The following is a 16,018-nucleotide window of genomic DNA, read 5'->3' as shown; positions in this document are numbered from 1 at the left end:
AGAAAGAAGAAATTAGCTACCCTGATGGTGAAGCTCCAACTTGCCCTAAGGAACCCAGCACCCCTAGTGAGCACAAAGTGGTCTAGTAACATTGCCTTCCATTCCCTGACTTTATTCAGGGATCCTCTTTTCTTTTCTATCCTTTTCTCTCTAGTGTTAGGGGTTGAAAGGGGGGAAAGAGTGTAGAAGGGTGGAAGAAAGAAGAACCCACAAAGTAGCAAATGCCCTCTACAAGGGTCTCATGAGACCGTGGTTCACTCACTAGGTTAGGTTGGTTAGCTGGTGAGCCTCAGAAATTCTCCTGTCTCTATCTCTCACACTGGGATTTCAATTGATTCTTTACCAACAGGCAGATCTGTGTGCACTGTCTGTCTGTCTGTCTGTCTGACCAGGGAGTGTGTGGGTCCTATCCAGACACAGCTGGGTTCTAGTTTACTTTTTAGAATGTGGGCCTGTAGGAAATAAAAATATGTGGCTTCTCTCAAGACAGATTATACTTTGTACCATGAAAGTCCCATCAAGAATTCCTCTATAAAGTCAAATCTTATTATGCGTTCAGAAAGAAGGCAAGGTTTCTGTTTTCCAAAAATAGTTTTTAGATTAGCGAACAGAATGAGAGTTTAAAGCCCTTGTGTCTGTGGACTGTAGGCAGAGTGCACTGACAAGTGTGAAGGCACGAGGCCAGGCGCATCATCCTTTTTGTTTTTAGACGTCTAGGTTGCTCCATGGGAATCCTTCGACACAGCTCATCCTCTCTGCTGCCTTTCCACTACAACAGAGCACTTTCCCTCCTTCGCACCACCAGCAACACCAGCCTCAGCAGCAGCAGCAGCAGCAGCTTCCTCGGCACAGGACTGACAGCATGACCGACCCTTCCAAGGTCCAGCCACAGTAGCACACACACTTGCTCTCTGACACGAGAGAGGAAGCGGATGGCCAGAAAGAACCACTCAGTTGGCATGCGGTCAGAAGGTGAACAGTTTCCTGAGGGTGGTCTTGAGTGTTCAGTTCCTTGAGGAGACGGTAGGGAAGTGCTGCCCAGTGCTTCAGATGTCCTTTAAATACCAGCCAGTGGGAAATGGTCACAGGGACACAGCCAATTCTGACAGTTTCTTTGCCCAGGTGTTTTTTGATAGAAAGAGTATATTGCCAAATGCTAACCAGCTCAGCTATCAACCAGATCTTTACTGAATCAGAAGAGCACTAACAATGTTGGTAGCTTTAGTGGGTCTGTGCCTGCATCAAATATTACAGAGGGCACACCACTGCAGGGGTTTGCTTAGAATGCCATGAAGATAGTCCAGTAGTTAGTAGTCCCCACCCCAAACTCCTCTCCCTGATGAGATACTGAGGGAACCGTGATTCCTTTGAGAATGTTGTGCAGTTGTGAATTCACTGTATACAGATGCTGTAGAGATGTCTGTGTCTGGATGGAGGAGAGAAAGCCACTTTGATACAGAAAGCATTATCTGTCCCTCACAAGTATGAGTGCATTTCATTAGGTCTGACACCATGGACAAACTGATAACAACCTCTCTTTTTTCATTTTGTTTACAACACAGTAGTGTTCTAGTTACTTTTCCAGGGCACAAGTCTTTTTGTTCGTGCTTTGGCTGTGATGTCACAGTTTGTTCAGTGAGGTAATAATGTGCTGCTGGGAATGGATTTTTTTTAAGGTTAAATTATTGCTACATTTCCACTTACTCAGAAATATCCTTTATTTCATTATTTTTCAATTATGTTTGAGAGAATTGCACTGCTTTATTATTTTAGATGGTTTGTTGAGAGTTTGATCACATATTTTGATATATTTCATAGTTGGAATATTTATGTAAATGGTTTTCAACAAGCCTGAAAGTAATTTCAAGAATGTTTTCAGTTGTAAGAGTAAAGTTTGCACACAAAACATTTTAGGCACTTTTTTAACATTCTCAGAGGTGGGAATTTTAACTTTTAGGATTTGTTGGAATCTTTTTATTATCCTTAAATTTTTCAATGCTTCTTTTAGTCAGAAATGATTCAGGGTTATTTGAGGGGAAAAAACCCATAGTGCCTTGATTTTAATTCAGGTGATAACTCACCATCTTGAATTCATTGTCTGGTTTCAGTAGCAGTTTTGAAACCTTAGTACATTTTTAGCAGCATGTGGATCGCAGTGTCATTCTCAAGTTCCCATGAAGACTGCTACGTCTCTTGGACCTGCCCTAACAGTATCACAGCTGGGGATGTGATCCCAAAGTCATTTCCTGTTTGCATCTTCCTTTAAAGCTAAGTAATTCTTTCAGGAATTACCAGTAAATACTTGCTAAGAGACAAGTTGTCTTTAATTTCCATTGCAGCACTAGAATAATGTAACTCACATGCTTTTTAAACATTCACTAAGATTTCATTTGGCAATATCATTCTCTATAGGTAATAAACTCCAACAAAGCTATATACATTTTAAAAGGCATTTTTTTAGATTTTATGGTACTAATAATGAGTTTTTCAATTATAGAACAGAAGATCAGTAGGATATAGAATTTCAAGTATTACTGAGACAAGGGAGGGTAAGTGTGGCACATTAGAATTGACCTTAAAAGGAAAGTGTGTGATGGTGAGGTGCTAAACTGATTTCAGCAGTGCAGATAGCCTAAGGCAGAGTTGCCAGACAAGGGCTCTGGGGAACTGAGTCAGCCGTCTGTCTCCAGCTTTGCTCTCAGCAGTGTGTCTTTGTTGTCCTGTTTACCTGACTGCAATTAAGTTAGCAAGTTAGTGATGAAAAAGAAAACAACCAAAGAAAATTGGTACCTATTCTTCTGCAAAAGAAGTATGTCTAGATACCAGTCAGTAACTCACATATCACAGAGGTCTTCTAGCTGACATTCATACGAATACCAGAAATAGTTGTGAGAATACACATTCATGCAAGTTTGTACACACGTGATGAAATCGATGTAAGTAGAGCACCCACATTGCTTTTCTCCCTTCCACATTGCCTTCTTATCTTTCGCCATTCCACATCCTGGAGTTGTGCCTCATTTATCTTTTTGCATTACATAGTGATAAGAATTTAGCTACAGGAGATACAACACGCTAGTTACATAATTCCTGTTGTTCTTCACAGTTCATCTCCCTGCTTAAAAGTAGTAGTTGATAAGGAGCCCTAGCTGCTAAGGCTGCTGTCCACACTGGGATGCATGCTGGGCAACAGTTGTCAGCACCAGCTGCCTCTTAGCTCCTTAAGTCTTGGTTCCTTTGGATGGCAAACTGTCTTTGTCTGCTCCCCACATGACCCCAGTATTCTGAAGAAAGTTCATCTTTTGCCTGTTCATTTCTGTAGCCAAAGCTGACTGAAACCCCAAATCTAAATCATGAAAAGATACCAAAAAGAAACACTTCTCAGCTTCTTAGAAACCTTAACTTCTCTTGCTCTATTTCATGGATTTGATTTTCTTTGAAATTTTTGATTCTGGGCAGCGCTTTTTAATTAAGAAATTGTTAGGTGAAGGTCAGACAGGTTCTCATTGCCCTGCAGGTACCTTGCTCGGGACTGCGTCTGTATGGGGTGACTTGGCGTTGCTGACACAGGATTAGAACAGTAAACACAAAGCTGCCCTTGAGGCTGGTGTCAAACCAGAACCTCGATATTGAAAGTATGGAGTCCTTTTTCCTTCCTTAGAGACAGGACTATGGGAGGAAAGCCACTGTGGTAGGTGGGCTTGCTTACAAATGAGCACCAAGACCCTTCCCCAAGCTCTGTCCTAAGGGTAGCATTTAGAGTGCTGTGTTCTGCTGTCACATAGACATGGCTTAGGGATGTACTACTAATGAAAGAATGCCAGTGCTTTTGAATAGTTGTGATAGCAAACTCCAGGCTAACTGTGTGAATTCTGTGTGCTGTATAGTAGTTGGTCATTGCCTTAAAGCAGTCTCTTGGAAGTTGAGAGCACTGAAGCAGTCCAGCCATATATGGGCATCACGTTGAGGGAGATGAGCCTTGTTCAAGCCTTAGAAAGGACCCTTAGTCTACACAGGTAGATTCTTTTCACTTGGATATTACTGTGTTTAAAATGTTTCCACTATGTTGAGGCAATTTTTTAAAAGTGGAACACAGATAGGATTTTTAGTATTTTTGTTTGTTTGTTTCTTTGGTGATTAAAGGTTTGTTGGTAGACATTTGTGTAAAAGTTGTTCAAGCCTATCATCTTTCCAGTACCTGTGGTCCTGTTCTTAGTACCAGAGTCCACAATGGAAAGTATAAACACTGGATATTAATATTGCTGAGGGTGCATAGCCAGGTGTGAGCTGACTGGAACTTCTCAGTGGTGAAGAAACAGCACAACGGCACTTGCCATTTTCATAGTGATTGCATAAAGAGACCTTCTAAGTTTGTCTGGATTGAGTGAACACTCTTCTAAGAGGAGCTTCTCAAGTAAATGCAAAGGAAAAGAGTTGACTATTTTTATAGCATATTTAATATATTTGTATATAAGTATGAGTGTAGTAGGAACCCTCCACATGCCTCCCACTTTTCTAATTCCCTCCCCTTTTGCCGTAGCCCTAGTCCAGCCTCATCCGCATGGGTAATGTGCCTATTGTCAGCCTACCTACCAAAAGATAGTGCTGCTGCTTTCTGAGACAGGTGAGATCAGACTCTCATGCCTGGGGATCCTTTATGGGAGGAATAGCACACACTTAGAACAACATACCACAGTTTAAGAGCATCATTTTGAAAGGTAATAAGCACTTTATTGCAATTATTCATTTAGATAAAGTTTGTATCTTAGGCATTAACCATTTTTAAAGGATCCCCTAATCATCACTTAGGTGAAATTATAAATGACACATTTCTGAGAAATGTTTAGATCCAGTGAACCGTAGCAGGTTTATGGGAATGATTTCAAGGTAGCCAAATAAACTGACTTTTGTTTTGAATGTGGTGGAGTCAGAAGATTGTAGATGTGTAGTTTGATTTAAACACTATTGTAAACCTATCTTGCCTATTGTGTGGACACCAAAAGAGACCAATGAGCCTGTTTATTTTCAGAGGTCTAGGAATATGCATCTGTCTGAGTAAGATATACAGAACTAATCTATAAACGGTTGGTAGTAATATTTTAGGATACAGTAATTTCAAGAATTATTGAGTGTTTTAAATGTGCCCTGAAATGTTGGCATGTCATTTCAGCGTTCCCATTTGAGTTGCTCTTGTAATATTTTTGCACAAAAAGGACTGAGAAAAGACTGCTTTGGTTGAAGAAAACTATAATTTGGTCTTATTTTAATGTCTCCCGTGGAAACACGGGAGGTAAATTTGTTGGCATAGATACTAATTCAGGATATTTACAACAGTGTTGAACAGCTCATCAGAAATTAAGCAAACTTATATATTTAAAAATTAAAATTCTTTTTTTCCATGTGACTGTTTTGCATATTTTTTTCCGTTGTCATACCACTACATTCCTTGTTTTTTTCTGAAATAATTTGTGAAAGATTTGAGTATTCAACAATACTTTTTAAGATGTCTGGGTATTCCCAGGAAAATGTCCTAGTGAAATAAGTTATAGTTGTATATAGTTTATGGAGACTATTGAGATTCCATCAACACCACCAGCAAATACTGAGGTGCTGAGCCAAGCGACAATCACAATAGTAAGTATTTACAGGACTTAGGGAGAGGCTGCAAGGAACACTTGTTCCCAAAGCAGTTCTCTGGGTTTTCTAAATAAAATGACTGTGTATTTATATTTGTATCTCTACATTGTGTAGTTAGTGATTTGGTCTCCTGTATTTAATTTATTGCATCATTTTCTTGTCCTTGGAGAACTTGTTCTTGTTTGGGGCAGTCACTATCCCACCCTCTAGTGACTCTCCACTGACAGATCAAGATCATTGGGATCCATTGTGCATCAGGATGGTGGTGGAGGGTGAACCTGAATGTCCCTGCACTTCCCTCCTGCTCTGAACTCATTTAAGGAAAGAACATTAAAAGCTAACTCCTTTTAGCTCTGGTCACATAGTGTCACATGTTGCCTTCTCCGATTCATGGGCACGTTTTATACATTCGTTTCCCCAACACAGTCAAAAGGCCAGTAAGACAGAACCATAGGCACATGTTGCCTCTGTTTTTGCCCATTTGGGGAAATGCTAGCAAAGTAATATCTATTAATGACTGTCATCATTACATCAATATATAGAAGTCACTGTATGCACACTGAATACTTTGAAAAGCTGGCTGTCTTTTAGATCCTCCATAGTCCAGTGAAGTGGTGCTTGAACATAGGAAGCCTACTGTGTGAGGGTCCTTCCTGCTCACATGACCAAACTGGGATGGAGTCCCACAGTCAGGGTCTAACACACACAGGGATCCCCTGGAGAACAGTTATTAAAATACTGTCAGACACAAAATGGGTTTAATTACTTAAGAGGCATTTACCTCTGAGGGGCATAAATTCAAAATATGCCATGTTTAGATGTTTGCTTTTAAATCAGTGAAAACAAACTGTGACATCGCTGTAAGAAATGACATTCCAAGTGTTTTGAGCTGACATTTACTGCTGACGGTGGTTTGAAGGGTACTACAAAGCAAAAAAAAAAAAAAAAAAAAAGTTGATTTCACGCAAAGACATTGCCTTCAAAAGTCCCTTATTAATAATAATAAGCAAGGGGTGTGGCAGCCAGAACTGGAATTTACACCATTCTAAAATTATTTTGAAATCCATTTTACTGTGGTTTAAGTTGGGGAGAGCTCCAGTAGAGCACGCTCATACTCACCCTGTGTAAAGATTAAAGCCCAAAGACAAATTAGTGCTGTATTAAAACCAGTTAGTGCAAAAACTATACATATAAGTTTTATCTTTGTAAACTCTGTTAAATCAGTTGGTAGTTGTACAAACATGCACCAGATTTCTCTAAGTTCCGTGTGGTCTTGCTGTGCTGTACCTGACATTGCTGTCCTTACTGCTTGGTTCTGGGTTTAAACTAAAGAATAAGCAGAGCTCATCCTTTGCAGCGTATCTCCAGATAAGAATTCCTCCCCTCCTAAAGCAAACATTGAATTGAGACTGACACTCTTTCAGGTATTTACCCCTTTGCCAAAACTAGAAATATGAAGGATTATGAATGATTTCAATGGTGCTATATTAGGTTCCCTGGTTTTCATAAGCTATGTTTGGAAATACAGCACTGAATAAAATGTACTCTTGTTACCAGCTGAATATTGCCGTTGTAATTGGGTCCAGTACAATTGGTTATACTTGTTTATCAAAGTTACCCTTTGGAGAAGTAAAAATGTTACACCAGCATGCCTTCACTCAGGCCTCCTGCTGTATGATGTGCACAGCTTTAGCATAAAATCACAACATACGATCATAATGCTCTTGTCTCTAGACCCTTGTAATATATTCAGGACCTAAAACTACAGCAAAAGAGCCAAGCAGTAGCAATGTCTGTTTTGTTTTTTGTTTTGGGTTTTTTTTTTTTTTTTTTGTAAATGTAAAAAATTAGATCTAGACCTGTTTCCTCTGATTTAAAAATAAAGAATACCTCAGTGCTGCTCTCAGTGTCACCTGCTTTATGTGGCACATAATGTGTAAGAGTCCCGTTTGGATTTATAGAACAACTATTAAATGTTTTTAAATCTGTCAGTGACATTTTCCTTTATTCAACACTGGGGCCTGACTGTGTTAACAATGCTTACCTTGTACCTTCCACTTTAAGCAGTGATGTCCTGCTGCTACAAGAAGACTTCTTCCTCCGACAGCTGGTTCCCCACCCCCATCTTGCCAGCTGCTTTCTACACTTACCTTGTCTCTCACCAGTCTAGAAGGTGTAGTATGGGGACATGACTTAGAATGTTTTTAAAGTGTTTTTAACTCATGAGAATTGTTTTTCTGTCGTCTAATCCTGTATTTTTATTGATTTGGAAAACTCCTTAAAAGCTTGCAGAAATTACTTCAATTTTTTTTCTACTGCCTAACAATACTTGGATAGAAGAGCTAACTAAAATAACTTTGAACTGTTTTCAGAAGAACATTAGGAGATTTAACTGGGTTTTTCAAATCTCTTCAAATACAGATTACATTGTGGACATTTGTCGTCGCTCAGTAATGAATTATTCTATCAAGTTCCACACAGGGAATGCTTGGACGTTTCTGTAGAGGGACTGGCCTTCACATTTAAACCTTAGTCTAAGAAATGACTTGTACTACATAGATTAGTTCCTTGTAGAAAGTAACAGAATGTAATAGATAATAGAAAATATTACTACTTTGGTAAATCATAAAGTACTTTGTATATAACACACAAGGAAAAACAAGTACTAGTTATACCACTTTTATTTACATTGTTTGTTACATTGCTTATTCAATATAGAAAAATATGAATACATTCATAGTATTCTCTTTTAATTTGGTAAGTCCATGTTGTCAAATATTGACTATTTTTATATTGGGTGTCCTACCCAATTAAAAAAAAATAAGAGGGAGAACGGGCCTAGCCAGCAACTCTTACCATTTGTTACTGATATAGCAGTAACACTCATTCTTCTGTTTAATCCTAATTCCCAAAGACAAGATAAAATTACTGATTACTGGCTCAGGAATATGGTTTTAAAAGTAGAAATAATTCATTCTTTTCCCCCAAGGAAATGCTTAAGGTATACATTAAACACCCCAGTGACCAAGGAGAAAATGTATTTATAAGAGGGGTCATGCTACAAGAAAACTCAATGGTCAGCCTCACTTCGGTGGACACGTATGTCAAGAAGTGGAGGCTGAGGTGTCAACATAATTAGGCTAGAGAGAACCCACACTTAGGAGTCAAACCTCTTTTTAAAAATCTTTACAAATAAAATCAATGATTTTATCTTTTGGGCATAATAATTAAGTGGGTCAAACTTACAAATTAATGCTACAAAATACAGTGTTTTCCATTACTTTTAGTTGTAATGTACACTATGTACAGAAAAGAGTTGCATATCTTAAGCTAAATACAGATGAATAGCTTGTTAAAAGCCAGACTCTGGACTTATAAACAGAGCAGAAAATGCAAACGCCAAAAACACGATGCCTCCGATGATTGTCACTGGAAAAGAGAGAGAAGGGAGTCAGTGTTGCTTCTACTGTGACATGCAAACAGTACAGTGTCAGTGGCCCAGCGTTCCTGAAGCTTTCCTCTTCCCTTATAACAGACCTTTTCTCTGGGCACTGCTTGTAGAAAGAGAAGTTAAAGCAAAGTTGGCAAGCAGCAGTTGGACTGTAGCAACTCATCATCTTAAAACCCCGGTCTCTCTAGGGCACTGAGATGGCACAGAATAGGAAAAGTGCTGCGGCCAAGCCTGCTAGTCAGTGCCCACAAGCCCAGATCCCAGCCCGTTTTAAACATTGAAAATGTTCAAGTCTCACACAGGGTCTGCTTATCAAATACTTCAGGCCAAACTTCTACAACTTTTTCACTGGCTTACAAAACAAGTGTGGCCATATTTTAGATTAGCTTGTGATTTTCTCATTTGTACACATAGAAGTCGGTGCACAGTAACAGGCAATGTGCATCAAATCAAGGCCTAGAGCAGGCACAGAGGTCGGGGGGCTCTGGAAAAATGACAAGAGCTAGCATTCTATTATTCTCCATGATTTCCAAGCATTAGAACAGATGATATTTGCATTTTCATGAAAAAAAAAATGAGACCTTACCAGTTCGGACAGAGATTTTTTGCGCTATCATCCTTCCTCCAATTACTGCCAATCCAGTACATAAGCAATGTCCCACTGTGCCACCCACTGCTACACCATAGGGGTCCTGGAAGCAGATGTAGCTAGGGTTAGTTTAAGTTGGAGATGGTGTTTGACAAAGGTCAGTATTAAATAGAACTGGATATAGGCTCTGAACCACAAGCATCATTAGTGCTTGTATAAATCCGGGTGTACTGTAAGTTTATATAACAGAAAATAGCTGGTTCAAGGAATGTGGACAGTACAAGGATAGATCTGAATGTATAAAAATCTTATATGGCACAGAATTGCTGTGCTTCCTGAGAGCAGAAATCCTAATCCTTAACCCTCGTGCTTTTAGCTGAAGGTAAGGAATAAATACTACTAAAGTAAACAGGAAGTCTTTACAGAACAAGATAACCCTTAAGAGTAGGTAAGACCACACATATATGTGGGGAGGAAGAACAGAACATTTCAATGTTTCTACAGAGAGACAAGGAGGCCCTGGAGACTTGTCTTGAGCCGTTGACTGGTTTTAGTACAAGCAGATTTCTGCTTTCAAAGTTTAATGAATTAGATGGGAGTAAGCCTGGAGAGAAATAACAACTCTGGTAAGAAATAGTGCTGACTGAACTGGAATAGGAGGAGATGAAGACAAGAGAAAAAGCAGATGGATGGGGAGGGATACGGGATACTGTAAAACTGTCAGGTGTGACAACCAAGTAGCTGAGACGATGTTATAAAAAAGACAGGGACCAACTACCAGGTAGTTGGCCTCAGTAGGTCTCAGCACTGATAAACGTCTCTGATGTCTTATGTTTCCTGGTGCTGTGGTAAAAGTGGAAAAGGCACATAAAGGTTAGGTGTACTTGGGTTCACAGCTCAAGAGTACAGTTCATCACCGAGGAAGAGCCATGAAAGCAGGAGCTTGGGGCCACTGACATCCAGTTAGGAAGCAGATGGTAATGAATGCTTGTGTTGAGCTCACCTGTATACAGTCCAGGGTCCTAGACCAGGGAATGGTGCCCCCAACTCATAAGTGAGATCTTCTACCAAAACCTAATCAACATAGATCTCAAGTTGAATCCCACCCTGTAAGGTCGGCAACTGGGCAGTAGAGCAGTTCTTTTTACCAACCACAATAATGTTTCTGAACTTTGGGAAGTTAAGAGTTTGGGACAGAAGGACCAAGCAAGGAATTTCATTTCCCCCTTAAAGTCAGAGTGGAGGGAGCAACACAGAATATCCTCAGAAAACTGACCCAGGAGCAAGGCAAAGAAAGATAAATGTTATAAGGGGTGGGGGTGGGGGGCGGATGCTGGGGTCCAGGAGTGCAGTGTGCCTAGCTGGGGTGAAGAAGGCTGAGCAGTAGGTCAGCAGCCAGCTGCTGGCAAGTTCAAAGGCAGCATACACACAGTCTGCACCTGAGAGAGTACTACCACAGACTGCTGCTTCAGAAGATGCTTCATTCCATCTGAAAATAAAAATGGTACTGAAAAAATTCACTGGGTTAAATAAAATTATTTTAACAAAGATCCTTCAAAAGCAAAACAGCATGAGTCATAAAAAGATAAAAGGAACAGAACCAGACAGTTTAAGAAATCTAAACACTGCTACAGTGTTGGTGCCGTAGAATGGTGCCTAGCCCATGAGTGCTGGGCTCGGGGCTGGACAGGCCTGTGCACTGCTGGATCCCATCTGCAGACAGAAACAAAGTGGGGAACTGCAGGGCAGTGCCCCACCCGCTGACCCTGGCAGGACCTCCTCCACCACAGGGCCTCATTTTCAAGGTCCAGTTCTGGAATTCTAATGGAAAAACAGAAATGAAGGCAGGGCACAGCCATTAAGGAGAATTTTTCAAGTTTGTTTTATGAAACTCAAATGGGAGAGCCCCCTCCCCTCACTTTTTTCCCCCCCATCTCCAAATAAAGCATGTTTAAGGCTCTCTGACAAGACCTTTCCCTATGACCTCAGGCCTGGCCTACTTTAAACTGTAGAGCTATGTGAGGAACTTCTCCAAAGATTTAAATGTCTCTGTGCACTAGTATAACTGACACAGACTTAAGACCAAGAGCGTGCAGCAGCTCCTCAGTACACTGGCATCTGTGACGACGACAATCTGACAGCTCCCAGGAGAGGACGGCGATCCATCCCCACCACAACAGCAAATAAGAGAATCTTAAATCCATGTACCCAAGCCAGGGCAGACACAAGCTCACTTCAAACTAAGAGAATCTTTAAATCCATGTACCAAAGGCAAGGCAGGGCACCCCACCTCTCTAAGCTCTTGTCTGCTCAATCAGGGCTGGATGGTGTCCTCTAATTTACACTGCTGTGTCAGTGCCAGAGCTGAGGTGGACCAGAAATGCTCTACAAAAGCAAGACTTGGAGCAGTCCCAAGATGAGCGCGGTGAGCACTCTGGTATCCTTGGTTTTTCTGTAGGCAACCTCCTGGGTCAGTGAGAACTTGGCAGGTAAATGGACTTGGAAATCTGCTCTGTGCCATTAAAGCAGTGCTGAAAACTGAGTGATCCAAGAGCTGCTCAGATGTTAGAATGAACAAGTCCCCGTGACACAAAATCTGCTGGTTTTTTTTTTTTTTTTTAACATTTTTCTCTGTTTTTAAGACAGTCTAAGTATGAGATCAGCATTTACAAGACTCCCCAGTGCTAGGATAATATGTGATATACTAACTTATATTCCCAATAAGTATGCAGAAGTCATGAGCAGAAAAGTAAGCAACAAAGACACCAGCTACAGTAAAAAAACAGTAAAAGAACTCAGCAAGACAAAAAAAGGAAAAGAAAAATTAAATTTGGGTTCAAGAACTAAAAACAGAGAAAACTCAGGATGCTAATTCTAGGTCATAAAATGAACAGATGTGTCAGACTTGCCATGTGGGCAGTCTTGTGGCCCCTGACCGAGCCCTGGAAGGGAGCAAATGTGGTCTTGATATAGACATGGTCCAGTACACTCACCTCTCTAGCTGCCAGGACAATGGTAGTGAGTTGAGAGCGATCGCCCCATTCTGCCAAGAACGTTAATGTGAGCGCTTGAACAAAAATGGGTGAAATAAAATGTAACCACTTTTTCTGAGGTATTGCTGTGCTTGTACCAGTTTCAACATCTGGCCCATTTAAGAGTTTGGTTCGTTGGAACTGAAACAAATAAAAAATACCATTAACCCAAGTAAGCCTATGAATATAGCATAAAGTCACTTTTAAATCATATGGCATGGGGCTGGCGAGATGGCTCAGTGGTTAAGAGCACCGACTGCTCTTCCAAAGGTCCTGAGTTCAAATCCCAGTCAACCATATGGTGGCTCACAACCATCCATAACGAAATCTGATGCCCTCTTCTGGAGTGTCTGGAGACAGCCACAGTGTACTTACATATAATAAGTAAATAAATCTTAAAAAAAAAAAAATCATATGGCATAGTCTCCAAAGAAAATACACTGTATCCTACAACTGCCCTTTAGCCACCACCCTCATGCACTGTTAATTTTCCCACTCGTTGGCAAATAGTATTCGGATGCTTCAGAAACATGCAGAACAGTTCCCACAATTCCAACATCTGCCATCAATCTGAAAAGCTGACTATCTGGTGGACACTTCCCTCCCTGCCAGTCACAGTAACCCACACTCAGAACCACAGTACAGTAGGAGTGGAAAGTAACTACTACGCTATCCCCATGCACACAACGCTTTACAGCTTACTTCTTCATCTTTCTTCTTTAACTCTGCTTGGACTTCTTCTAGCTCCTCCTGACCCTCATCTGGGCTCATCTTCAAACCTTCCCGAAGCATTCTAATGCCAAAAATGGCAAAGAGTGCAGTTGAAACATAGTATGTATACACCCTGGGGATGACTGTTGTGGCATAGCCAAACAAAACTGTAAGGAAATATCAACAGTGTTAACAGTGCTTTCTACAACAGACTCAACAAACAGTTACATTAAGAAATCATAATTTACATCATTGAAGGAAAACTGGTTCATATTAGACACATCAAATATGTAATGACCTGAAATACTTCTGTTTCTTTCCACACCAACTTTAGAATGACATTCCAAGACAGGCATGGCTTCATTTCTAGCATATGCATCTGCTATAGGATATTTCTTAATATGCTGACTGGTTCTGCATTCATACTCAACTGATGGCTGGCTTCCCTTATATCTGCTCTAGGCACAGTACTTGAGCTAGACTGACTATGATGGCCTCCAAGAATGCCAAGATTTTATAAACTGAAGCCATACTCTACTCCATAAGTAGATGTTTCTTTGTCACATATCAAAAGATCAAGGAGGACAACATAATTCACACTGCTCTTTTTTAACTATGTAAATTTAGTATATCTTATGAAACAATACTAAAAATTCCTTATGGTATGTGTAGACGCACCAATATGACATATATTTTCTATCTCTCATCTTCTGGAAAGGCCAAGAAACAGACATTTTACTACTAACAAAGAGCATTATGGGGAACTTTCTAGAAGACATGAAGCAAGCACAGAATGTACCTACAGGATATTACTAGAAGTTGAGCAGAGCAAGAACCTCCCACAAGAACAAGGCAGACAGCCAGACTGGATCCCACAGGGCGGTTTGGACAATGTAGTCAACAAGCAGCTGGAGAAAGCTCATGCGCATAAGAGCGGGAGGAAGGAATGGACAAGGCCAGAAGTCACTCATGTCTGGAACACATGCCAGAATTAGGAAGCTAGACTTTTTTAAAGCATCAAGGGAAAATATGCAAGAATTACACTAAATCTCTGGGGAAATTTTGGTAAAGAGCACGGTATCTATTGTATTTCAGTATCTCCTCACAGGCAGGATATTAGCTGCAGGAGAAGACTAAGTAAGAAAATTCTGCACTGGGCAAGCCATATGAATGAGGAAAAGAAATATGAATGCCACATGATTTCATGGGATATTCTTCTGCAGACATGACACCATTGCAATCCTAGCCAAGATTATGTAACTGGAGCTTACCCATGCAGAAACATTCCACACAAAAAGGGGAAGCCCATGGGATATGAGAGAGGGCATGACATTATTCTCTAAAACATGTATATATTATAAAGCATAATAAAAGTCTAGGGAGTATTTCAGATTTAAAAATAGAAAATCAAACATCTGATCTTGCATGGACATTGTACAGATGGAAACAGGGACCACAAAGTCCCCCAAAATGAAAAGTATGGTAGTCTATCTCTTCATAATATAGATATAAATTATATGTGTTTAAGTACACATTATTTACCTAGATACAGAAATAATATATAAACATACTCAAATTTTTTACAGATTGTACCCCAAATACTAAAGCAATCAGGTAAGATAGTAATAGTAGGTGCGTCTAGCAAGAAAGGTATACCAGTTTTCATTATACTTTTTATCTGTATGGCTTTATGTATTTAAAATTACTTCCATAAAAGTTTGGGGAAATGGCTCAATGGGTAACATATTTATTGCAAGCATGAGGATCTAAGTTCAGATAAACTCAAGAAGCTAGACATAGCTGCACACATCTATAATCTTAGTGTTCATATGGGGCAAGGGAAATGGGAGTCAGAGGCAGGAGAACGGCCAGCTGGGATCATATAGAGTGGTGAAGAAGAGACCCTGTCTCAAGTGAAAGGCAAAGACCAACAAGTACTCTAGACCTGCACACATGCACTATTCACACAGACATCCACTCACACAAGCCCACAGACATATACAATAGAAAGGGAAATAAAACTACTTCTGTAAAACAATTTAAGCGTTGGAATTAAGTGTAGAAAGCCTTTTGAAATCCCCTAAATTTATTCTCTTTTTCTCTTCAGATACACTATCCCCCCAACCACACAGAACCTATGCTGAAGCTGAATACCCAGACACCTCCAAGCCCATAACAGTCCTGTCTCGAGGCCCAGAGCACAGACATACACACACAATCTATGCTTTGGGTTCCTGCCCTCAGGAATCCGCATCTACATCCTCTGCATCACTTGCTCTCTAGGTGCCAGTGGTTAAGTGTAGCAACATTTCTGTGGTTTCTGAAACACAACTGTGCTACCATGTCAGTTGTGCCAGCCCTGAACAACAAGGTGACTACTAAGTAATGGTGTAGCATATAATGGAGGTCCCCATTGGACAAGGATCATTTGTGTTCAGGGAGATGAAATGAGAGCGATTTCACCATGCACAGGCCAGTGCATAAAGTATAAACTTAGGAACTGTGCTTCCCTGGGGCTTCCCATTTGTTACTATAGTATGCCACTGGCTGCAGATGGCTGAGCAACCCCATCTCGAGGAGGGGAGGGGAGGGGAGGGG

The 16,018-nt window shown here is 40.5% G+C and overlaps 2 protein-coding genes across 5 annotated transcripts in view; one reads left to right on the top strand and one right to left on the bottom strand.

Moving 5' to 3' along the window:
- Positions 1 to 6,567, top strand: part of Clock (clock circadian regulator) — an 82,297-nt gene extending 75,730 nt beyond the window's left edge. For all 4 annotated transcript variants that reach the window (XM_029544974.1, XM_029544973.1, XM_021210666.2 and 1 more), the window contains one exon: positions 710 to 6,567. In XM_029544974.1, coding sequence (XP_029400834.1) covers positions 710 to 895 — 186 coding nt within the window. In that variant the 3' untranslated portion in view covers positions 896 to 6,567. The remainder of the gene's footprint in view (positions 1 to 709) is intronic.
- A 1,733-nt stretch (positions 6,568 to 8,300) lies between these two features.
- Positions 8,301 to 16,018, bottom strand: part of Tmem165 (transmembrane protein 165) — a 27,008-nt gene continuing 19,290 nt past the window's right edge. Inside the window, exons 3-6 of the mRNA XM_021210688.1 lie at positions 13,412 to 13,587; positions 12,671 to 12,850; positions 9,675 to 9,780; positions 8,301 to 9,066 (exon numbers count right to left, since the gene is read on the bottom strand). Of these exons, the coding sequence (XP_021066347.1) occupies positions 8,990 to 9,066; positions 9,675 to 9,780; positions 12,671 to 12,850; positions 13,412 to 13,587 (539 nt within the window). The 3' untranslated portion in view covers positions 8,301 to 8,989. The remainder of the gene's footprint in view (positions 9,067 to 9,674; positions 9,781 to 12,670; positions 12,851 to 13,411; positions 13,588 to 16,018) is intronic.

The sequence above is a fragment of the Mus pahari genome, chromosome 13 (assembly GCF_900095145.1).
Source record: "Mus pahari chromosome 13, PAHARI_EIJ_v1.1, whole genome shotgun sequence".
Classification (NCBI taxonomy): domain Eukaryota; kingdom Metazoa; phylum Chordata; class Mammalia; order Rodentia; family Muridae; genus Mus; species Mus pahari.
Note: the sequence above shows the minus strand (reverse complement) of the source record. Positions and strands in the feature narration are given on the sequence as shown.